General features: G+C 47.1%; 1 protein-coding gene across 1 annotated transcript in view; it reads right to left on the bottom strand.

Moving 5' to 3' along the window:
- Positions 1-25234, bottom strand: part of stab1 (stabilin 1) — a 298755-nt gene that overhangs the window by 88524 nt on the left and 184997 nt on the right. Inside the window, exons 35-42 of the mRNA XM_086001826.1 lie at positions 21930-22058; positions 21019-21075; positions 18701-18808; positions 11881-12076; positions 10107-10202; positions 9203-9248; positions 8711-8790; positions 6109-6234 (exon numbers count right to left, since the gene is read on the bottom strand). Of these exons, the coding sequence (XP_085857952.1) occupies positions 6109-6234; positions 8711-8790; positions 9203-9248; positions 10107-10202; positions 11881-12076; positions 18701-18808; positions 21019-21075; positions 21930-22058 (838 nt within the window). The remainder of the gene's footprint in view (positions 1-6108; positions 6235-8710; positions 8791-9202; positions 9249-10106; positions 10203-11880; positions 12077-18700; positions 18809-21018; positions 21076-21929; positions 22059-25234) is intronic.

Here is a 25234-nt window from a genome sequence, read left to right as displayed (position 1 = left end):
TCACAGATTGACATTTCATCTGCCAAAAGCTTTTGACAGATGAAATATCAGCGTTTGACAGCTGTTTGAAGCTGTCAAACACTGACAATCTGTACTCCAAGTTAATTCCTTCCTCTCAGGCTGATTTAGAAATCTCTCCAGAACAGAAAGCTGAATGCTGCAACTTTTGACAGCTCGCGGCCATTCTGCTTTCTGTGCCGGTGAGATGAGGGACTCCCGAGACCGGAAGGAAGGCTGTAAAGGTAAGTAAAGGTAAGTAAAACTTCTTTAAACACTTTACACACACCAAACACACTTACCTCTGCACTCATGCACCCATCACTCACCTGAACACCGGACATCTTGAACCCTCCAAACCCTTCAGCTCGACGGTCCGCCTCACTAACTTGGCGTGGTTTGGAGCCGTCGGGAATCCCACACTTCAGCAATAAAAATAGGGATTAGGCTAAAAACTGCCTGTTATCTACCTGTTAACGGGCAGTTAATTGGCACTAATCCCCTTCCCGCCTCGGGGAGGTGGGTCCCAGCACAGGTCGGGTATCCGCTTCCTTTGAAACTGGCATGGAGGCGGGTTGGGGGTGGGATGGGTTCGTGCCCCCGATTTTGAGATTTTAACCCCCCACATGCCTCCAATCCCGCCTCCACAGCCCAATAAAAATGCTGCCCAATATCTTACCACTGACTTGGGGTAAGAATATTAGGAACCTTACTGATAATAAAAAGTATAGGCCTCATAGATATAATATTTTTAGCACTATTTTCCAACCACTTTACAAACATCCTTAAAGCGCAAGTACATTTTTTATTCCTCCCTCCCCCAAACCTCTTATTTCCAGTTATTTACACTGTAAAATATTTAAATTCTTGCTCTACCTCCCAAGATGGATTTATAGGATTCACTTAAGATGCAAGTATTTTATTAATTTGTTTATTTTTCCCTCCTCCAAGGTTTATATGAGTTATTTACATGATTATAAAGGTTTCCTCAGAACCACAGAAGTGTACAGCACAGAAGGAGAGCAAACTGAAACTAATCCCACTGCCCTGCCCTTTCCCCATAGTCCTGCATCTTCCTCGGTTTACAATCTCCCTTCTCCCTTTCTTCCCATATTGAAATTGTTCTTCTTCCTGAAGTTGCCAATTGTATAGAACTGCCAGGGGAAGTTTCCCCCACGATCAAGTCCCCAGTGACCTGACTGACCATTCACCATGGAGCAACACCAGGATATGGAACAGACGCAGCGGGAGTGGCTGAATGAATTCACCATGGTCTGGGCCTGGCTAACGGACAGCAGAGAGCTGGCATACGGTGAGCACTGGTGAGCCTGGTAAGGCAGGAGTATCTGCTACTACTCCCGCTCTTCTCGCTACTCCCGCTCCTCCCGCTATTCCTGCTCCTCCAGCTACTCCTGATCCTCTCGCTAATCCCGCTCCTCTCGCTCCTCCCACTCCTCCCGCTCCTCTAGCTGATCCCGCTCCTCCCGCTGATCCTGCTCTCCCGCTGCTCTCGCTTCTCCCGCTAATCCTGCTCCTCTCGCTCCTCCCGCTCCTCCCGCTCCTCTCGCTACTCCCGCTGATCCTGCTACTCTCGCTCCTCCCGCTCCTCTCGCTCCTCCCGCTCCTCTCGCTACTCCTGCTCCTCCCGCTGATCCTGCTCCTCCCGCTCCTCTCGCTCCTCCCGCTCCTCTCGCTCCTCCTGCTCCTCTCGCTACTCCCACTGATCCTGCTCCTCCCGCTCCTCTCGCTAATCCCGCTCCTCTCGCTACTCCCGCTCCTCTCGCTAATCCCGCTCCTCTCGCTACTCCCGCTTCTCCCGCTAATCCCGCTCCTCTCGCTCCTCCCGCTCCTCCCGCTCCACTCGCTCCTCCCGCTCCTCTCGCTCCTCCCGCTCCTCTCGCTACTCCCGCTCCTCTCGCTACTCCCGCTCCTCTCGCTAATCCCGCTCCTCTTGCTACTCCCGCTCCTCTCGCTAATCCCGCTCCTCTCGCTACTCCCGCTTCTCCCGCTAATCCCGCTCCTCTCGCTCCTCCCGCTCCTCTCGCTCCTCCCGCTCCACTCGCTCCTCTCGCTCCTCCCGCTCCACTCGCTCCTCCTGCTCCTCCCACTACTCCCGCTGATCCTGCTTCTCCCGCTCCTCTCGCTCCACCCGCTCCTCTTGCTCCTCCCGCTACTCCTGCTCCTCCCGCTCCTCTCACTCGTCCTGCTCTTCCCGCTACTCCCGCTCCTCTCGCTCCTCCCGCTCCTCTCTCTCCTCCCGCTCCACTCGCTCCTCCCGCTCCTCTCTCTCCTCCCGCTCCTCTCACTCCTCCCGCTCCTCCCGCTCCTCTCGCTCCTCCCGCTCCTCCCGCTCCTCTCTCTCCTCCCGCTCCACTCGCTCCTCCCGCTCCTCTCTCTCCTCCCGCTCCACTCGCTCCTCCCGCTCCTCTCGCTCCTCCCGCTCCTCTCGCTCCTCCCGCTCCTCTCGCTCCTCCTGCTACTCACGCTCCTCCCGCTCCTCTCGCTACTCCTGCTGCTCTTGCCACTCCTGCTCCCGCTACTCCCACTCCTCCCGCTCCTCGCGCTACTCTCGCTCCTCCCGCTCCTCTTGCTCCCCCCGCTCCTCTCGCTACTCCTACTCCTCCCGCTCCTCTCGCTCCTCCCGCTCCTCTCGCTCCTCCCGCTCCTCTCTCTCCTCCCGCTCCTCTCGCTACTCCTGCTGCTCTCGCCACTCCTGCTCCCGCTCCTCCCGCTCCTCGCGCTACTCTCGCTCCTCCCGCTCCTCTCGCTCCTCCCGCTCCTCTCGCTCCTCCCGCTCCTCTCGCTCCTCTCGCTCCCCCCGCTCCCCCCGCTCCTCTCGCTACTCCTACTCCTCCCGCTCCTCCCGCTACTCCTGCTCCTCTCGCTACTCCTGCTGCTCTCGCCACTCCTGCTCCCGCTACTCTCGCTCCTCCCGCTCCTCTCGCTCCCCCCGCTCCTCTCGCTACTCCTGCTCCTCCCGCTCCTCCCGCTCCTCTCTCTCCTCCCGCTCCTCTCGCTCCTCTCGCTCCTCCCGCTCCTCTCGCTCCTCTCTCTCCTCCTGCTGCTCTCGCCACTCCTGCTCCCGCTACTCCCACTCCTCCCGCTCCTCTCGCTCCTCCCGCTCCTCTCGCTCCTCCCGCTCCTCTCGCTCCTCCCGCTCCTCTCGCTCCTCTCGCTCCCCCCGCTCCTCTCGCTACTCCTGCTGCTCTTGCCACTCCTGCTCCCGCTACTCCCACTCCTCCCGCTCCTCCTGCTCCTCGCGCTACTCTCGCTCCTCCTGCTCCTCTCGCTCCCCCCGCTCCTCTCGCTACTCCTACTCCTCCCGCTCCTCCCGCTCCTCTCTCTCCTCCCGCTCCTCTCACTCCTCCCGCTCCTCCCGCTCCTCTCTCTCCTCCTGCTCCTCTCGCTACTCCTGCTGCTCTCGCCACTCCTGCTCCCGCTACTCCCACTCCTCCCGCTCCTCCCGCTCCTCTCGCTCCTCTCGCTCCTCCCGCTCCTCTCGCTCCCCCCGCTCCTCTCGCTACTCCTGCTCCTCCCGCTCCTCCTGCTCCTCTTGCTACTTCTGCTGCTCTCGCCACTCCTGCTCCTCCCGCTCCTCTCGCTCCTCCCGCTCCTCTCGCTCCTCCCGCTACTCCTGCTCCTCTAGCTACTCCTGCTGCTCTCGCCACTCCTGCTCCCGCTACTCCCACTCCTCCCGCTCCTCGCGCTGCTCTCGCTCCTCCCGCTCCTCCCGCTCTTCCCGCTCCTCCCGCTCCTCCCGCTACTCCTGCTCCTCTCGCTACTCCTGCTGCTTTCGCCACTCCTGCTCCCGCTCCTCGCGCTACTCCCACTCCTCCCGCTACCTCCCACTCCTCGTGCTACTCCTGCTCTGGCTGCTCCCACTCCCGCTACTGCCGCTCCCAATCCTGCTGTTGCTCCCACTACTCCTGCTCCCGCTGCCGCTACTCCCGCTACTGCATCTCCTGCTGCTCCCGCTCCCAATTCGGCTTAGGTGAAACGGACCTCAAGCTTAAAACTTGAACATGAGCCAATCAGCCTCCAGTAGAGTGCCAGCGAATCAGAAACAGGTTTGCACCAGGAACCAATGAATCCAAGGCCAAGTTCAGCAAGAGCTTCAGTAGACAGGAAGCTAAAATCAGGAATAAGGCCTGTAACACTACAGCTGGGAGCACAGCCCTGAACTTGCCCTTGGAATTAGAGTCCCACATCAGCCTGGCAGGAAAGCAGGCAATACAACCACCCAGACAGCTTGGTAACTAAACACAAGGTCACCAGGACTCAGAATACTTACCACCCAGGGAGATGACAGCCTCTAATCTCTGGATGTATCCATCCCGCCCTCCCCCACCACCACCACCATCAGACAGGCATGTTGTAAATGATTTAGAACATTTTAAGCAGTGCTTCCTTATTCTGCTAGCATCTGGCCGGCATGCCAGGAGCAGATCCGGCCCAGTTTTAACAGCAAGTGAGAGACATACTTAACCGAACCTGTATACTAAATCCACAAACCCATAGGAGTGCAATCAATTGCTATCAGATACCGGCTCAATGGGCAAGCACAGCAGTAAGCCCTTAATCCTACGACCACTCCTCAGAATCAGTCACGAGAGCACTTTGTACAGCTCACTTGCTAACCTACTGCACCACGTACAGTATACCTTACATTCTCTATATGTATGTTATGTACAACTATTGGGTAGATTTTCAACTTGTCACTAGACCATAAAACCGCCCATTATAGAAGCTGCTCGATTTTCGAGGGCGGCCTACCCACAACACCAGTTTTACGTCCGGGCGGCAGGTTAAAATCTACCCCACTGTGTTGTAAACAATGAACACCAGCAACACGATAGCAAAATACTGCGGATGCTGGAAATCCGAAATAACAACAGAAAACGCTGGAAAAACGCAGCAGGCCAGGGCAGCATCCGTGGAGAGAGAAACAGGTCAGAACTGGAAAACAGGTCAGAACTGGAAAAAAAGCAGGAAAAGGACTAGATTTTAAAGCAAGTGGGGGCTGGGAAAAGGGGGAGGGGATGAAAGAACAAAAGGGAAGGTCAGTGATAGGATAGAAAGCAGGAGAGATAAAGAGACACTGAGAGACATTAAGAGATATACAAGGAACAAAGGATGGCTCTAGATGAAGTGTGAATGGCGCTGGCCGAATGAAGGACAGCTGCCCTGTGGGAGGGAAGAAAAAAGCCCAGATGAAAGTGTGGGTTAAAAAAAAAGAGAAAAGGGAAAATATTATATATATATATGAAACTCTCGATTTACCGGCACCCAAACAACCGGAAATCTCGGTTAACCGGCAAAATTCAGGAGTAGGTTCAGTTAAGTTTTTCTTCACATTAGTGGCCGTTTCTTGATTTCTTGGCTGTGTAATCAGAGGTTCCTGCACTTGTTGCTAAGCAACAGGGACGCTTGGTCTGTGGTCGGGCTTCTTGCAGCTGTTGCTAAGCAACAGGGAAGCTTGGATTTGTGCTGTGTATGGAGCTCTCGTACCTTTTAACTATAACTCTCTGTAATCCGGACTTTTTGATAAACCGGCACCACGCCGGTCCCGTCTGTGCCGGATAAAAAAGAGTTTCCTGTATGTGATAGGGGCCAAGGTTATGATCTGAAATTGTTGAACTCTATGTTGAATCCAGAGGGCTGCAGAGTGCCTAATCGAAAGATGAGGTGCTGTTCCTCAAGCTTACGCTGAGCTTCCATGGAACAATACAAGAGGCCGAGGTCAGTGAGGTCTGAGTGGGAATGGGGCGGTGAATTAAAGTGACATGCCACTGGGAGTGCGGGGTCCCCCTTATGGACTGCACCAGCAACAGTTTTATGAATACTACGAATATATATTTTTAAGGCTGCAGCCACGGATGCCGGCCTGGCTATTGAGAAAGTCTCAGTACATCACACTGCGCCAGGGTGGAAAATGTCATTATCTGGCAGAATGCATAAGAACATATGCGTGTTCCTCGATTTTTATTTTTCATCCAAAGCGTTCAGGCTCAAAATGAGATTTAAATTAAGCTGACGAAGCTGGATGTGGGAGGAATGTGACCAGCGCGCTGAATCCCCTGCTTGGTACGGTGTCTGATTTTGGGTGCTCACCTAAACAAATGAGCCCATCCCCGGTGTAGCCATCACGGCAGGTACAGGTTCTCTCTCCCGCAGAAACGTTGGTACAGTTGGAGTACACTGAACAGCCACCATTATTAATCTCACATGGGTCGATTTCTGTAAAGAGAAAAACGGTGGTTAAAGTGAATTATGACTTCTTCCTCTGAACCACCTGATTTTCAGACATAGAAAATAAAACTAATTTTTGCAGCTTTCGTTATCTGTCAAATTAACAGGATTCTAGTGGATAACACCAGACTAATGTAGCATTTCTTTCCATGGTGCTTTGTTCCAGTTAGTGATGACCCACTTGTCTGCTGGTTTCACTATCAGAGAGTGGAGGACATGACTATCTTTTGTTATTGTGTAATGAAGTATTAAGGGAGAAAGAGAGAGAATGGCAGACATATTTTGGGTGTCAATACCACAGACCCAGATGCAGAATAGATTTGTTGGCACAGGTTTCCTTCAAGCCTATTACAGCCCACTGGTCTATGATTGAATCCAAATCAATGGGGACATATAGTTGTACTGCTAATAGCTAAATATACACCAATTCTTTGCTTTGCTGGCGTGGTGCCACAGCATTAGAGAATCATTAGAACCTTCAGTTCCATGGCTCAGTCAGCCGTAGCTCAGTGGGTAGCACTCTCGCCTCTGAGTCAGAAGGTTGTGGGTTCACAGTCCCACTCCAGAGAATTGAGCACAAAAGCTAGGCTGACACTCCAGTGCAGTACTGAGGGAGTGCTGCACTGTCGGAGCTGCCGTCTTTCGGATGAGATGTTAAACCGAGGCCCCGTCTGTCCTCTCAGGTGGATGTAAAAGATCCCATGGCACTATTTCGAAGAAGGGGAGTTATCCCCGGTGTCCTGGCCAATGTTTATCCCTCGAACAACGCCACTAAAAAAAACAGATCATCTGGTCATTATCACATTACTTTTTGTGGGAGCTTGCTGTGCACAAATTGGCTGCCGTTTTTCCTACATTACAACAGTGACTACACTTCAAAAAGTACTTCATTGGCTGTAAAGCGCTTTGGGACGGCCTGAGGTATTGAAAGGTGCTATATAAATGCAAGTCTTTCTTTCATGAACAGCCTGTTGTGAAAAGTCAACTGCAAAACTGCTACATGCAGCATGAACATTTTCAGTGTAATTTTAGTTTATATAATTTATTTTTTATGTACCAATAAAAAAGCCAAACATGGTTTGGCTCCTCAATGTATCAGTGGGTAAATGCATCAGTGTGATACTGAGCTATACGCACCAAGAAGACCCCTGATTCAATCCCTGGCCCACGTTGAGTTAGTGCACCAAGTTCCGTTCACCCACCACCCCTGTGGCTCACTGACCTACATTGGCTCCCGGTTGAGCGAAGCATCGATTTTAAAATTCTCATCCTTGTTTTCAAATCCCTCCATTACCTCACCCCTTCCTATTTCTGTAACCTCCTCCAGCCCGACAGCCCTCTGAGATCTCTGCGCTCCTCCAATTCTGGCCTCTTGCGCATCTCCGATTTTCATCACTCCTCTGTTAGTGGCTATGCCTTCAGCTGCCTAGGTTCTAAGCTCTGGAATTCCCTCCCTAAACCTCTCTGTCTCTCTACCTCTCTTTCCTGTTTTAAGTTGTTAAAACCTACCACTTTGACCAAGCTTTTGGTCATCTGCCCTAATATCACCATGTGTGGCTTGGTGTCAACTTTTGTTTGATAACGCTCCTGTGAAGCGCCTTGGAACGTTTTACTATGTTAAAGGTGCTAAATAAATACAAGTTGTTGTTGTCTCAACTGGGATAAAGATGGGGAACCACTAGCATAGGGAAAAATAGCAGGGTTCCTACACCTAACTGCTATTCAGTGACCCTTGCTGGGAAAGTGCAAACTGTGTGCACACTGAGTACTGACAGGATAGGTTTCAGCTGTGATGTCTCTCACTGTTAAACATCCTGCCAACACTCACTTGAGTGAAGTACTGGAGGATAGCCAATTCTGCGGAGTATCAGTCAGACTTCGGAAAAGGAGAGAAAGCCAGTTGACATTATAAATGCGTTCGATCAAACATGGTTAGTGAGATTTTGCCATTGCCTTGCTGATCATCTCGTTGCATTTATCTGCAAGTAGAAATATGGTGTCTCTTTTTGGAAATCATTTTACCATGGCAATATTGCCTTTTAAAGACACCTTAACTGTGAATGGGCATAGTTGGTAAAGCCAGCAGAATCTTAGGACCAGACTGTTCTAGGCTCTTTCAGAAGCCAAGCTTCCTCAAAAGCACCTCAAGTACTGTGATACTGCTCTTTTGCATCCTTTCCAATGTTTATCCCTCAACCAACATCGCTAAAACTGATTATCTGGTCATTATCATATTGCTGTTTGTGGGATCTTGCTGTGCGCAGTTTGGCCGCCGCGTTTCCTACATTACAACGGTGACTACACTCCAAAAAGTACTTCATTGGCTTCATTGGGACGGCCTGAGGTTTGCTTTATAAATGCAAGTGTTTCTTTCTCTCAAAGCGCTTTCTCTGTTGGGATTAATACACAAGTTACTACATCTTTCCCTTCAACACATCAGAGCAGATGTATTGTTTAGTGGTACCTGAGCAGTAAGTTCCATTTCCAGTGTAGCCAGCAGAACAGAAGCAGGAGGTCAGAGAGCCAGGCGACCCTAGAATGCAACTAAAACACACAGAGGCTCAGCTTGGTTTTTTTTATCGTCAGTTTTCACGTGTTACTTTTTTTTTAAATTGCTTTTCGCCACTGGATGGCAGTGATTTTTATAGAACTATGTTGTAATGCTGCTTGTGTTTCCATGGTTCTGTACCAGGACATACACTGTGTGTGATAGAGACCCAGTGAATGTAGCCCATAACATGCCCAGATGTTTTTTCATCAACATGATGCAAAGCAAAATTTTAAGGATGTTACCTCACTGCTACCTCTGCAATCAATTAACATCCGCATGAGTTATAAACTTGGGCTCCCATTCTAACTTGACACACGAATAATAACACTGGAATTGCAGTTATTTGCATTACCCCAAAAAGAGCTGAACTATAAGAAAAACTGAAATTAGGTTTGTTTCACTTACTTGGCATTGGGATGGCAAGTGCCATTACAGCGATCATTTACAATTTCTGAAAAAGAGAAACACTGGAACATAATTCATTTTGCTTATGGAAAATAAGGGGAAATTTAAAGATCTGCATATTAACCTAATTATTTCTTAAAAGTGTCAAAAGTTTGTATTAAATAGGGATGTAATTTGGAATTTTACATTTGGTTTCATCCAAAGCCGCCATAAAGAGAATGGAAAAAGTATTGGTGCTTCTATATTACCGACTCCAAGCATTAGATAACTACAGAACTGATAAATATTGGGGGTAAAAGTTCCCACGATCTAGAATGATAATTCTTTATTATGAAGAAAATCTGAAAGTTTCACAAACATGACAAGAATAATAGCACAAACAGCACAATAAATATAACACAGAACAGTGCACAATGGAAATGAGTCAATCATTGAGCAACAATCTGCAATGACTAAATATTAATCCCTACGGTAATAAAACACACTGTGGGATGTTCTCAATAGAAATCTGGAAATCTGAAAATAAAAATCCGATCCAAAAAAGCTACGAAGTTACAGCTGGTCCAAGCAAGAAGATAACAAATGGACATATATGACGTAGGTGTCCAACACCAAATGGGTTAGAGCCCAAAATGAACATTCTCAATCTCCCAGTGATAATAATGGTGAGCATCTTAAAGCTCTCACTGTCGGGCATCAAGGCCAAGTGTGTGGTAAACAACCATCTGAAAAGCTGCAATAATCAGGACTTCCTATGATTTCTCAACATGACCAAAAATCTTACCAATCAGAATTGACCCTTTCAGATAAGAATATTGATTTTTCAAGATATATTTACAAACTATATTCTATATAATATGGTTACTTTTTTTAGGTTGAAGGTTCAATGTAATACTCCGCTTACCTATATCACAATTTGTGCCTGTCCACCCTTTGAAACAGTCACAGCTTCCATCACCGTCTAGTCCATCTTTGCATTTCCCATTTACACACATGCATTCTAAACGCACACAGATAAGTATGTGGTTAATCAGACTGTAAAATGGTAAAAGATTTTTTTTTAAAACACACGCAGATGTAGATTGATGCTCCAAGATAAGATCCTGATCTTAGCTATACTGATGGAAGAGGCGCTGAGCAGAGATCAGACACTTTCTCGCAGGAGTAGAAGAAAGAATCAGGGCAAGTCATCATGCGGCTCCCTTATGTACCTCCCAGCAACCATTTATAGAGGGGTATTAATAAGCGCCTGTGAGCAAGTCACCTGCCTATCCCCTGAAGAGGGACTAGTATGTGGTGGAGGGAGAACTAAACAGGAGACGAAAATATCAATAAACAAAATCACAAAACCAGGTACCTCATACGGTAATGACTGTTAGCAGAAGTTAGTGCAATATTATCTGCAAAGTTAGTGCAACACTCTATACCAGTTAATATATAACAAGGTGTATATTGTACAAACACTCTTCTGCAGTGGTAAAATATTACCCCAATAGATAGAGATGTCTGGTCAGGGTACAGTGCCTACACTTGAATGGGGACACTAGTGGTTGTTCCTTTGAGCTTAACAGAAACATTTTTGCTCCAAATTGTCTTCTAAGGTAACCCACTGGACATTGCAGGCTTGTCTAGCAGTGAGATGTCAAACAATAAGGAAACATTCCTAATTGCATTCGAATTTCTAGCCCAAAGCTACAATGAAACAAATAGAAATGCAACAGAAGTGAAATAATACAAGAAACAAATGTAAACTTAACACTTTCATTTCTGTGAATCTTTCTGCCCATTAAGGTGAGAATATACCACGTTACCTATTGATAATGATAGCATTAAGCGTTCCTAGATCAGGAATAGCACGGGTTACAATACTCGTATGTACATTTAGTAAACCATGGCCTAGAAATTCGCTATCGCCGCGCCAGGTCTTTAGCGCCCGAAATTTAGCGCTCGCCCGGATTCCCGTAGCGCCCGCCTGAAATTCAGTTGCAGCGACCCAAGACGGAGGCGGGCGCTATTGCAGGGTTTGGCCGCCTCGCTTGGGGCGCTGAAAGTCAGTTTCAGGCGTCCAGCTGCCGCTGCGCCACCCGATGCGGTGCGGCAGGCTGGGGTACTGCAGGCCTCCTCCTTCTCTTAAGGAGGAGCTGCCTGCAGCCGTGAGATCGCCGCTGGATTCCCCCGGCAAATGAGCCCGGCACCACGGAGAAGTGCCGGGCTCGCGGGGGTCAGACACCAATGCCGCGGGGGGGTGGTGTGGGAGTCCGGGGAGGAAGGAGCGGCCAATCGGCCGCCGGAAAAGCGGCCGGCCGCCCCTCCACCTTTATGCGCTGGCCTCTCGGAGCTGCAAGGCCCCGTTTTTCAAACGCTGTTTGCGGCCGCTACGGGCGAGGCGGCCGCAACTGAATTTGGCAGTCGGCACGGAATCGCATTGGAACCGGGGCGCTGCGCACACCGATGACGTCATCGGTGCCGGCGCAGCGCTACCGGCTAACGCCGATGTTAGGGACCAACTGAATTTCGGGCACTAAAAAACTTCCGGCGCAAACCACTCTTTAGCCAATAAGTGGGTGCAAACGCGACTGAATTTCTAGGCCCATGTGTCAAAAAATACATTTTATTAAATTGCTAATTATGTCTACTGTACTAATCCATTCATAGTTTAAGGTGTGTATAGTCCATACCCAGTGCACAATTTGTTCCGTATCTACCAGCCTCACAATTTTCACAGGCAGTTCCTTGAAATCCTTCATGACACAGGCACTCTCCGGTTCCATTAATACTATCCTGACAGATGCCGTAATCGGAGCACCAGGCATCTGGCTTGCCAGGGCACATCTGGCACTTTGGTCCAAAGTATCCTGAACAGCAATCTAAAGTCTAAAACAACCAAAAAGAGAAATGAGGTGCTGTATCAGGAATAGCAGGTTAATGGGTTGCTTTAAAACAGAGTATAATCAGATCATATTTTGAATCTTGCATTTATGAAGGGCAACTGAAAGCTTCCCTGTAAAATATCGTACTTACTTGCATACGTGAAGCTAAACTAGTGGAACTAAAATGGAATGTAGTGGGGGGACAATGAGCATTCTGTTTGTTGCATTCAGAGTACTCTTGCGGTTTCCTAAGTTTATTTTCTACAGTACTTGTTTTATTTTAAAGCCAAAAAAGTGGAGAAAACTGTTGCCATCTGTCAGAGCACACTGTGTTAACATAGCAAATACTTACACAGTTGCCAGGCCAAGCAAGTGTGATAAAGTGGTACTTATTTCCTAATCCGAAGACTCGCACACACTGGATGCTCGTCCATTTTCCATCTCCTAAACATGAATTCATTCTGCAGTGTATTTGGTTTGTTCTTCCTGTCCCTCACAACTAAGACAGCAGCTCAATTCATCATGCTGAATGCACATTTTTACAAAGGGATCCAGAACCTCATGCTTAAGAGTTCAGCTTCTGGGAATTCCAGTGGCTCAAACTTGATTGTCTTTGTTGTGTGAGTACTTGTTGTTAGCCCTACATCAGGTCTCTTGCTTGGAGTAGCATATCGAAGCCATGTGTTCTGTGTCCAGGGGAATGGTGACGGGCAGCACCTGATGCCTGTTTTGAATTTACACAGCTGCACAAGTAAAGTATGTGGCAAAGGGGAAGGGTTTTTACAATGTGTCCAGCACTGCTTTCTACACCAGTATACAAGAAGGAATAAAACAGTGCTGGGGTCGACTTTTAGAAAATAAAAATGGTACAATTAGGCAATGTAAAGGATGGGGAAATTTAGGAAACAGCAACTGCAAGCATAAATAATCTGGACTCTGATATTGAGAGCACAATATCAAAATTTGCAGATGGCATCTGAATGGCCAAATTGGATTGCACTCTTGGAACTGTCCCAGGCATCCAGGTGTTCTCCAGTGGCCCAAGAGGGTAAAGGTTCTGTTTAGTGTAGTACTAAGCCATACAGGTTAAAAGGGCTTGGTACGATTCCCATTGCCCTCGGTTATATGAAGTAAGCTGGGGCTGAGTTTTCTCTTTTTATTATTATATTGTAGAGATAATATATCGTGTGATGCTTAAAGCACGAAAGGAAGAGCCAGTGATGCAGGAGAATGCACTGGTTCTTAAAATAATGAAAGGATTAGGTTTGGTGACTTGAGATGGATACCAGAGGACATGCGTATAATCTACGTAAGCATAGAACTAGTTTTGATCTCAGGAGTATTTTCTTTTCACAGAGGGTCGTTGCTCTTTGGAACATGTTATCGGCTCATGCAGTGAGTGAAGATTCACTGCGAGCCTCCAAGAAGGAGCTGGGCGAGTTCCTAACTGTGGCTGACATTACAGCATACAAAGGTAGGCGGGGTATCGGGCAATATGTCTCCCAGTCACTGTGGTCTCCTGGAACTTGGTTGATCACCTTCAGGTGTCAGAGAGGAAAATTTCTGCCTCTGAATTGGCCGGGGGTCTTCTTGTCTCTCATTACGTGGCTGCTGGTGGGGTGAGGGAAGGAGGGCAATTAGGGCCATGGCTTTAAGTTGCATCATGACGGTATGGGACAGGCTTGATGGATCAGCTGGTCTTTGTTTCATCGTCATTTTAGCACAGTCTTATATTCCTGATTGGACATTCATTGCAAACCCAATGTCAAAATACAGTAGGGTCATTCCAGCTGACTGGGGGATGGACAACAAAAATTAGTTAGGATTCCCAATCTTGATTGTTATCCTGTATCTGCTGCTGAGTGCTTGCATATAAACTTTGGATGAGGACAGGATAGGACTCAACTGTGATGCCCACCACAGTGAAATAGCAACCTGACACACAGGGGGCGATTTTGTGAACGGGGGCGCGTTGGAGGCGGGACTGCTGCTTGTCGGGTCGATGTCCCGCCTCCATCGATTTGTGGCCAACCCATGCTATTTTCTCTTGATTGACCTTGTTAAGCCCGCTTGATCATCCAAATTCAGTACCCTGTCCCTGCTTTCTCCCCATATCCCTTGATCCCTTTAGCCTTAAGGAATATATCTAACTCCTTCTTGAATATATTTAATGAATTGGCCTCAACTGCCTTGTGTGGTAGAAAATTCCACAGGTTCACCACTCTCTGGGTGAAGAAATTCCTCCTCATCTCAGTCCTAAATGGCTTACCCCTTATCCTTAGACTGTGACCCCTGGTTCTGGACTCCCCCGCCATCGGGAACATCCTTCCTGCATCTAGTCTGTCTAGTCCTGTTGGAATTTTATAAGTTTCAATGAGATCCCCTCTCATTCTTCTAAACTCTAGCGAATACAAGCCCAATCAACCCAATCTCTCTTCATACGTCATTCCTGCCATCCCAGGTATCAGTCTGGTGAATCTTCGCTGCACTCCCTCCATGGCAAGAACATCCTTCCTCAGATAAGGTGCCCAAAACTGCACACAATACTCAAGGTGTGGTCTCACCAAGGCACTGTACAACTGCAGCAAGACATCCTTGCTCCTGTACTCGAATCCTCTTGCTATGAAGGCCAACATACCATTTGCCTTCTTAACTGCCTGCTGCACCTGCATGCTTACCTTCAGCGACTGGTGCACAAGGACACCCAAGTCTCGTTGCACTTCCCCTTTCCCCAATCTATTGCCATTCAGATAATAATCTGCCTTCCTGTTTTTGCCACCAAAGTGGATAACCTCGCATTTATCCACATTATACTCTGCCATGCATCTGCCCAATCACCCAACCTGTCCAAATCATACTGGAGTTTCTCGGCATCCTCCTCACAGCACACACGCCCACCCAGCTTTGTGTCATCTGCAAACTTGGAGATATTACATCTAGTTCCCTCGTCTAGATCATTAATATATATTGTGAATAACTGGGGTCCTATCACCGATCCCTGCGGTACCCCACTAGTCACTGCCTGCCACTCGGAAAAAGACCCGTTTATTCCAACTCTTTGCTTCCTGTCTGCCAACCAGTTCTCCATCCAAGTCAGTACCTTACCCCCAATCCCATGTGCTTTAACTTTGCATGCTAATCTCTTATGCGGGACCTTATCGAAAGCCTTCTGAAAGTCCAAATACACCACATCCACTGGTTTTCCCTTATCTATTCTACCAGTTACATCCTCAAAAAATTCCAGTAGATTAGTCAAGCATGATTTACCTTTTGTAAATCCATGTTGACTTTGTCCGATCCTGTCACTGTTTTCCAAGTGCTCTGCTATTGTATCTTTTATAATGGACTCTAGCATTTTCCCCACTACAGATGTCAAGCTTACCGGTCTATAATTCCCCGTTTTCTCTCTACAACCTTTTTTGAATAATGGGGTTAAATTAGCTACCCTCCAATTCATGGGAACTGTTCCAGAGTCTATAGAATTTTGGAAGATAACCAGCAATGCATCTACTATTTCTAGGGCCACTTCCTTAAGTACCCTAGGATGCAGATTATCAGGCCCTAGGGATTTATTGGCCTTCAATCCCGTCAATTTCCTGAACACCATTTCCCTACAAATACTGATTTCATTCAGTTCCACCCACTCATTAGACCCTATGTTCCCCGACATCTCTGGGAGTTTATTTATGTCCTCCTTTGTGAAGACAGAACCAAAGTATGTATTTAATTGGTCTGCCATTTCTTTGTTCCCCATTATAAATTCCCCTGATTCTGACTGCAAGGGACCTACGCTTGACTTCACCAATCTTTTTCTCTTCACATATCTATAGACGCTTTTACAGTCAGTTTTTATGTTCCCTGAAAGCTTACTCTCATACTCTATTTTCCCCCTCTTAATTAATCCCTTTGTGCTCCTTTGCTGAATCCTATACTGCTCCCAATCCTCAGGTTTGCTGCTTTTTCTGGCCAATTTATATGTCCTCTCCTTGGATCTTACGCTATCCCGAATTTCCCTTATTAGCCGCGGTTGAGTCACCTTTTTTGTTTTATTTTTATCCCAAAGAGAGATGAACAAATTCTGTAGTTCATCCATGTGATCTTTAAATGTTTGCCATTGCCTATCCACCGTCAACCCTTTAAGTAACGTTCCCCAATCCATCCTAGCCAACTCGCGCCTCATACCAACGTAGTTTACTTTATTTAATTTCGGGACCCTAGTCTCTGAGTCAAATACTTCACTCTCCATCTTAATGAAGAATTCTATCATATTATGATCATTCCGCCCCAAGGGGCCTTGCACAACAAGATTGCTAATTAATCCTTTCTCATTACATAATACCCAGTCTAAGATGGCCTGATCTCTAGTTGGTTCCTCAACATATTGGTCCAGTAAACCATCCCGTATACACTCCCTTCCCGCCTCCAAGGAGACAGGACCTGGTGCGGGACGGCTACCCGCCTCCTGGGAAGATGGCATGGTTGGGCACCCGCCCCCAAATTCTGCCATTTTCCCAGCAGTCCCACCTCCATACCTGCCTCCCCAGGGCTGGCAAAATCGCCCCCACACTTGGATCACACTCAGTGGCCACGATTTTGCCGGCGCTCAGAGTGTGGGTTCGGAGGTGGGTCCACTGTCAAAATCGAAATGATTGCCAACGGGTTGGGAACCCGCCTCCATGTAAGTTTCCAAAGTGTTGGGTCTGCAATTTCAGAACAGACCTGACACCAAGCGGCGGGGGAGGCATTTAAGATAGTTAAATGCTTGTTAAATGCTTGTTAACTACTATTTTGCCAGCCTATTTCTATTTTACCACTTTTTTAACGGGCTTCACGTCGTTCGGAGAGCACGTCAGCTAAGTAGCTCGGGTTCTTTATGTCTCCCCATTGCTGTGAATAGGTTATAGTGTGATTTCTTACATTTGTCCACCCCAGTCCAACACCGGCATCTCCACACCATCGCTACTATCGAAACCACAAACTGCCGGCTCAAAGTGGAGAGGATCTCCAAGAAGATCGCGCATATTGACACAGACATCAAGCTTCTACATATATAAGCTGTGTTTTTATGCATCTCTCCACTTCACCTGACAAAGGAGCAGCGCTCCGAAAGCTTGTGATTTCAAATAAAGCTGTTGGACTATAACCTGGTGTTATGTGATTTCTTACATTTGTGAATAGGTGACAGCTGCAAAAGTGGTCTGAAAGCTACCATTTCACAGCTGTTCACTTTCCAATGTCAGAGGCTTGAGCCTTCAGGACTTGGAAGACACTTTTGAGCTTTATGCAGTTTGGAAGTGTTTAGAGTAAACTCTCTTTCCACTGTCACCTCCTTGGAGCAAGCTCTCACATGATTGACAGATCGCTTCTGTCATCTGAACTTCAGCTACCATCTATTCCAGCAACATCGGTGCCCTTGCTCCTCTGAATCCCTCCACAATCAGCCCCAACACCAACATCACCAGGCACACCAACATCACCAGATTTACTTCACTTAACACTGTACACCCTGGCTGCCACATGATGCGCCAGCTTGGCACCACCCCACACCAACACCATAAAGCATCCCTACAATGCCCAAGCCATTCCTTTCACACTCATCACCATTGCGGGGGATACCGTTATGTCTCACCATTCACTGCAACTCACTAAGCCACTTCCAAAGGTGCACACATATCTGTGCAAGAATGCAAAGTGCTGAAAATAAAGGTTTCAATGTTTGACAGCACATTACCAGAAACTTCACATGATCATTGGCTAAAACACCCAAGTGCCTGCCCTTGTGTGTTATTAGTTGGTATGCTTGCAGTAGGTTGAGGATGAGTGTGAGGGGTGGCTAGTGAGATGGGGAAGTGATAATGTAGATAGAGAGGGATGGGTGGAGGTGCAAGGTAAGTTGGTGTGAGTAAAGATGTGCAGGAGTAGGGTAGGGAAGGCAGAGTGATGGGGATGTGATGAGTGGCACAGCAGGATGAGGTTGAGTGTGGCTTGGCAGTACTGTTTCGTGATCTACCGAGATCATTGAAAGGCTTGGGCCACTGCAGCCTGGCCCTCCTGATGACATCCCTGCTTCTGCCCTCCTATGCAATGTGCAACCAGGCTGCATGGATCTCCTGGGGAGGTCTCTTCCGCCCATGGGAAGGGAAGAGAACCTCCCTGCGTGCTGTGACTCCCTCCTTAAGCATATGGAGGGTGTCATGGGAGAGCCTGGGTACAGCCGTGCACCTTTGTGCAGTGCTTGTCAATGTTTGCAGCACCTCAATGCTGCAGAACACTGACAGCATAACTGTCAAAATAAATTTGGACATGGCCCCTTTAAGGAAACCGGCTGATGTTGCGACATCAAATGACGTCATCAGACCCGCTTTCTATTAATTGGCCAGGAACCTCGCAGGGTGGGCTTAACAAGGCCAATCAACAAAAAAATCGCTTGGAGAGTGCAGACTGCAGCAGGCACTGGGCTGGGACTGCGACACCGACCCTGGCTGCCCCGGACCCACCTCAGTCGGCAAGATCGCTGCCAGAGAATTACTACTTGGAGATGAGTCAGTGCCTCAAGAAGATGGAAGAAAAATCAGGAGGGGAAAGAAGAAATAATGCTGGAATTACAGTATGTAGAAAATACACTTACTATGGTTACTCTTGTACATCTGGGCTTGCAGCCAGAATGTATCACATCTTTTCCATTTCTAAATTGTTTATAATTGCAGTTGGGTGTTCTAACTTGGACAGGAATTTCCTAAGCAAAAAATAAATAGAATTAACACTTCAAAATGACATACTTTATTGATTATGAACTTTTGCAGCTAACAGTATTATATCAAAATAATGACCATATTACATCTTACAAATGCTCTACAATCCTCAATATTGTTAAAAGATATAAAGTTATATACAAACTATATCCAAAATAAGCATTATATATCCAAAAGCGGATGATCCTTCTTGGCCTCTTTCTGAGGTCCCCACCATCACAGATGCCAGGCTTCAGCCAATTCTCATTCACTTCATGTGACATCAAGAAATGGCTGAGTGTATTTGACACAGCAACGGCTACGGGTCCCAACAACATCTCGGCTGTAGTGCTGAAGACCTGTGCTCCAGAACTAGCCGCGCTCCTAGAAAGCTGTTTCAATATGCTACAACACTGGCATCTACCAGACAATGTGGAAAATTGTCCAGGTATGTCCTGTCCACAAAAAGCAGGACAAATCCAACCTGGCCTATTACCGCTCTATGAGCCTACTTCCAATCATCAGCAAAATACGGACGGTGTCGTTAACATTCATCAATAACCTGCTCACCGATGCGGAGTTTGGATTCTGCCAGGTTTGGACTCAGCTCCAGACCTCATTACAGCCTTTGTCCAAACATGGACGCAAGACTGAATTCCAGAGGTGAGGTGAGAGTGACTGCCCTTGACATCCAAGTAGCATTCAGCCGAGTGTAGCACCAAGGAATCCTAGAGAAACTGAAGTCAGGGGTGATCAGGGGGAAACTCTCCAATGGCTGGAGTCATACCTGGCACAAAGGAAGATGGCTGTGGTTGTTGGAGGCCAATCATCTCAACCCCAGTACATCGTTGTAGGAGTTACTCAGTAGTGTCCTAGGCCCAACTATTTTCAGCTGCTTCATCAGTGACCATCCCGCCATCATAAGATCAAAAGTGGGGCTGTTCACTGATGATTTCACAATGTTCAGTTCCATTTGCATTTCCTCAGATAATGAAGCAGTCCGTGCCTGTATGCAGCAAGACTACCAGGCAATGACCATCTCCAACAAGAGAGAACCTAGCCACCTCCTCTTACATTCAATGACATTACCATCACCAAGTCTCCCATCATTAACATCCTGGGGGTCACCATTGACACAAAAGTCAACTGGTCCAGCCACATAAATGCCATGGCTACTTGAGCAGGTCAGAGGCTGGGTATTCTGTGGCAACTGGCTCACCTCCATACACCCCAAAGCCTCGCCACCATCTACAAGGCACATCAAGAGTGCTTTGGAACACTCTCCACTTGCCTGGATGGGTGTAGCTGCACCAACACTCAAGAAGCTCGACACCATCCAGGAAAAAGCAGTCCGTTTGATGAGCACTTCAACTACCAGCTTAAGCATCCATTTGCATATACAACAATCTGCATCCCAAAAAAACGGGTTAGTACAGAGTCGGAGGGGTGGACAGAATTCCTCTATGCCCCAAAGAGAAAAATATGAGCCATTAAGTCTCAAACTTGTGACGCTCTACTTTGAGTTGAAAGCAATTGATGGAATGAAATGAAGAAGTAGGAGTGAAAGATGGAAATCTGAGCTGCAGAACATAATAATGAAATGGAACTTGGGAAATTAGCCCATTTAAAAAAAACTCCAATTCTAATGTATATTACGTCAACCATCAGTTAGCCAGAAATGAATTACCAGATCTATCACAATCTGACTACTTGAATCACTTCAGCTTCGCACTGCCCATTTGTATATCAGAATTTTTATATTGTGCTATCACTTTGCATCATGTTCCTAGACTATCATTCTAAACTTCTACAGTTTCAAACGGATCAATGGACGACTACCTCGTCTCATTATAATAACAGCTCTGACCTCAAAAATAGAAGGCTGCAAATTTGAGACTCAAGGATTCCTGACACTCCTACTCGCTTGTCTTATCTGTGTGAGTTTTCTGCTCTTGGCTGAGTCACTGGATGATTCACTACCCAGAAATGAGATATTCCTTCAAACAGAGGAAAAATTGGAGTCCATTTACATTGAAATGTCCTGCCAGCTAAATCATCCACTGACAACATTTATATGCCTTTCGCAATAAATCATTTTTGGAAAGTTGCAATTAATCCCTTTCAGAAATGACACTTCACATAAGCTCAAACTGCTCAGGGGATCACATCGGGAAAGAGGAGCAAAACCAAAGATGGCGTCAGAGTTCATACTTACCATTGGGGTTGTCCCTTGAGGGCAGATTGGATTTTGATCACAGCTGCCACATATTCCCTTAAAAATAAAAGTATTATGATTTTTATTCTGTTCGCATTGGCATGTGAGTGTACATGCCATACAGTTGAGCCAATTTGCCATGACATGTTACTCATACACAAGTTCCTCTAGATTTCAAATGAAAAGAGCCAAATTAAAAATATTTACACAAAAGGCTATCTAATTATTCACTCAATAATTCAAATTCAGGGAAAACAACTTAAAATGGTTGATAAAAACATTTTACCCAATAGTGATTAGTATGCAGATTCTTCAGGCAAAACCTAACAGTGTTTAATGTGATAAACATGGAAATCAAATCTAATCAGGATCACTGAATGCTTGAATCAGGATTTTGTATTTAAATTTATGATGGATTAGGGAATTCTATACAATAATAACAAACAAGAATGACTGGAATTTGCATATGTATATGTCTGGAGTTGACCATCTGTTCCAGCGTTACTAATATTTTGTTGAGGACCACGAAATCCTCGAAGGCCAATCTCCAAAATGTTGCACCATGGAGTGATCGGATGTGGGCCTGCACCTGTGATCCCCCACATTGTAAGTTCCTGGTTTCAACCATACCACTAAGGGTGCTTACAAACAAGAGACAGAAAAATATGGGATCGATAGTTGTATTAAATAGTTTGATTTTAACCAGGTGCTTTCAGTTGCTGTAAGAAAGCCAGAAGCCTCCTAATAGTATTTTGTCAGCCTCTTTTGCGGGAAAGCAACAAAAAAAGAACAGGGAACAGCAACGGATCCCAGCTTAGGCAACATCTCACTGCCAGGTAAACTGTCAATGGAAACAAAAGGCACATGGAGTGCCACTGGCCTATCTACATATACCAGTGTTTTATACATACCTCTACAATTACAATGTCATTGGTGTCACATCTATTCTTCTGCATTTGGAGAACTTGCGTTGTTCCCAGTAAGATCCCATTTCTTGTCTCATAATGAAATTCATTTAATGGAATGTCATTTACAAAAATCTGGAAAAATGATTGTAGTTTGCATCTTAATAATAATTAAAGAAAAACTAAGCTTTTACGTTCAGATATTATTTTGATATAATAAAGTGATTATACTCTTTCATACATCATAGGACTATACAACTCTACTTAAATTGCATTAGGAGATTATCATTTAATAAGGGGGTCTGGTAGTGTAGTAGTTATGTTACTGGACTAGTAATCCAAAGAACGTGAGTTCAAATCCCATCATGCAGTTTGTGAATTCTGTATTCAGTTAACTAAGAAAAGAAATCTGGAGTAAAAAGCTGGTACCGTAATGGTGACCCTGAATCTCTCGGATTGTTGTAAAAACCCAACTGGTTCACTAATGTCCTTTAGGGAAGGAAACCTGCCATCTTTACCTGATCTGGCCTATATGTAACTCCAGACCTACAGCAATGTGGTTGACTTTTAACCGCCCTCTGAGCTGGCCTAGCAAGCCGCTCAGTTGTATCAAACAACGATCAAAAAATTACAGTAATAATAAAACCGAACGGACCACTCGGCATTGACCAAGGAATCGGATCTGGACACGACAAAGGCACACTCAGCCCACTCGACACTGCAAAGTCCTCCTCACTAACAGCTGGGGACTTGTGCCAAAATTAGGAGAGCTGTCCCAGACTAGTCAAGCAACAGACTGACATAGTCATACTCACAGAACCGTACCTTTTAGCCAATGTCCCAGACTCCTCCATCCCCATCCATGTCCTGTCCCACCGGCAGGACAGACCCACTAGAGGTGGCGGCATAGTGGGAGGGAGTGGCCCTGGAAGTCCTCAATATTGATTCAGGACCCCATGAAGTCTCATGGCATCAGATCAAACATGGGCAAGGAAACCTCCTCCACCTACCGCCCTCCCTCGGCTGATGAATCAGCACTCCTCCATGTTGAACACCGCTTGGAAGAAGATCTGAGGTTAGCAAAGGCACAGAATGTACTCTGGGTGGGGGACTTCATTGTCCATCACCAAGAGTGGCTCGGTAGCACCACTACTGACCGAGCTGGCTGAGCCCAAAAGGACATAGCTGCCAGACTGGGCCTGCAGCAGGTGGTGAGAGAACCAACACGAGGGAAAAACCTACTTGGCCTCGTCCGCAACAATCTACCTGCTGCAGATGCACCTGTCCATGACAGCATTGATAGGAGTGACCGCAGCACAGTCCTTGTGGAGACGAAGTCTCGTCTTCACTAAGAACACGCTCCATCCAATGTTCCCCCTAATTTTGTTTTGGGCCCCGTGGCCCCTTTAATGGGCTGCGCGGCCCATTCAAACTTCCACGCATGCGTGGTTTTTGCATTGGGAAGCCAGCTCATCGGCTGCGCAGTACCTTGAGACAGCTGCGCAGACACATGGTCACACAGCGTAAAGGGAATGTTGCCTCCATCATGTTGTGTGGCACTTCCACCGTGCTAAATGGGATGGATTCAGAACAGATCTAGCAGCTCAAAACTGGGCATCCATGAGGCGCTGTGGGCCATCAGCAGCAGCAGAATTGTATTCCACCACAATCTGTAACCTCATGGCCCGGCATATCCCTCACTCTACCATTACCATCAAGCTAGGCGACCAACCCTGGTTCAATGAGGAGTGTCGAAGAGAATACCAGGAGCAGCACCAGGTGTACCTGAAACTGAGATGCCAACCTGGTGAAACTACAACACAGGATTACATGCATGCTAAACAACGGAAGTAGCATGCTATAGACAGAGCTAAGCGATCCCACAACCAATGGATCAGATCAGACTCTGAAGTCCTGCCACATCCGGTCGTGGATGGTGGTGGACAATTAAACAACTAACAGTAGGAGGAGGCTTCATGAAAATCCCCATCCTCAATGATGGCAGAGCCCAGCATGTGAGTGTAAAAGACAAGGCTGAAGCGTTTGTAACCATCTTCAGTCAGAAGTGCCGAGTGGATGATCCATATTGGCCTCCTCCTGAGGTCCCCACCATCATAGAAGCCAGTCTTCAGCCAATTCGATTCGCTCCACGAGATATCAAGAAACAGCTGAGCGCACTGGGTATAGCAAAGGCTATAAGCCCCGACAACATCCTGGCTGTCATGCTGATAACTTGTGCTCCAGAACGAGCCATGCCTCTAGCCAAGCTGTTCCAGTACAGCTACAACACTGGGATCTACCCGACAATGTGAAAAACTGCCCAGGTATGTCCTGTCCACAAAAAGCAGGACAAATCCAATCTGGCGAATTACTGCACCATCAGCCTACTCTCAATCATCAGCAAAATGATGGAAAATGTCGTCGACAGTGCTATCAAGCAGCACTTACCAATAACCTGCTCACTGATGCTCAGTTTGGCTTCCACCAGGACCACTCAGCTCCAGACCTCATTACAGCCTTGGTCCAAATATGGACAAAAGAGCTGAATTCCAGAGGTGATGTGAGAGTGACTGCCCTTGACATCAAGGCAGTATTTGACCAAGTGTGGCACCAAGGAGCCCTAGTAAAATTGAAGTCAATGGGAGCCAGGAGGAAAATTCTCCACTGGTTGGAGTCAGACATAGCACAAAGGAAGATGGTTGTGGTTGTTGGAGGCCAATCATCTTAGCTCCAGGACATCGCTGCAGGGATTCCTCAGGGCAATGTCCTAGGCCCAAACACTTTCAGCTGCTTCATCAATGACCTTCCCTCCATCATAAGATCAGAAGTGGTGATGTTCACTGATGATTGCACAGTGTTCAGTTCCATTCGCAATTCCTCAGAAAATGAAGCAGTCCATGCCCACATGCAGCAAGACCTGGACAACAACCAGGCTTGGGCTGATAAGTGGCAAGTAACATTCACGCCACACAAGTACCAGGCAATGACTATCTCCAACAAGGGAGAGTCTAACCACCTCCCCTTGACATTCAACATCCTGGGTCACCATTGACCAGAAAATTAACTGGACCAGCCAAATAAACACTGCGGCTACAAGAGCAGGTCAGAGGCTGGATATTCTGTGGCGAGTGTCTCACCTCCTGACATCCTAAAGCCTTTCCACCATCTACAAGGCACAAGTCAGGAGTGTGATGGATGAGTGCAGCTCCAACAACAATCAAGAAGCTTCGCACCATCCAGGACAAAGCAGCTCGCTTGATTGGCACCCCATCCACCACCTTAAACATTCACTCCCTCTACCAATGGTGCAA

Source organism: Somniosus microcephalus, chromosome 11 (genome assembly GCF_052327205.1).
Source record: "Somniosus microcephalus isolate GS21.2 chromosome 11, FLI_Smic_1.0, whole genome shotgun sequence".
Taxonomy (NCBI): Eukaryota; Metazoa; Chordata; class Chondrichthyes; order Squaliformes; family Somniosidae; genus Somniosus; species Somniosus microcephalus.
The sequence above is the reverse complement of the archived record's forward strand: the minus strand, read 5'-3'. Positions and strand labels throughout refer to the sequence as shown.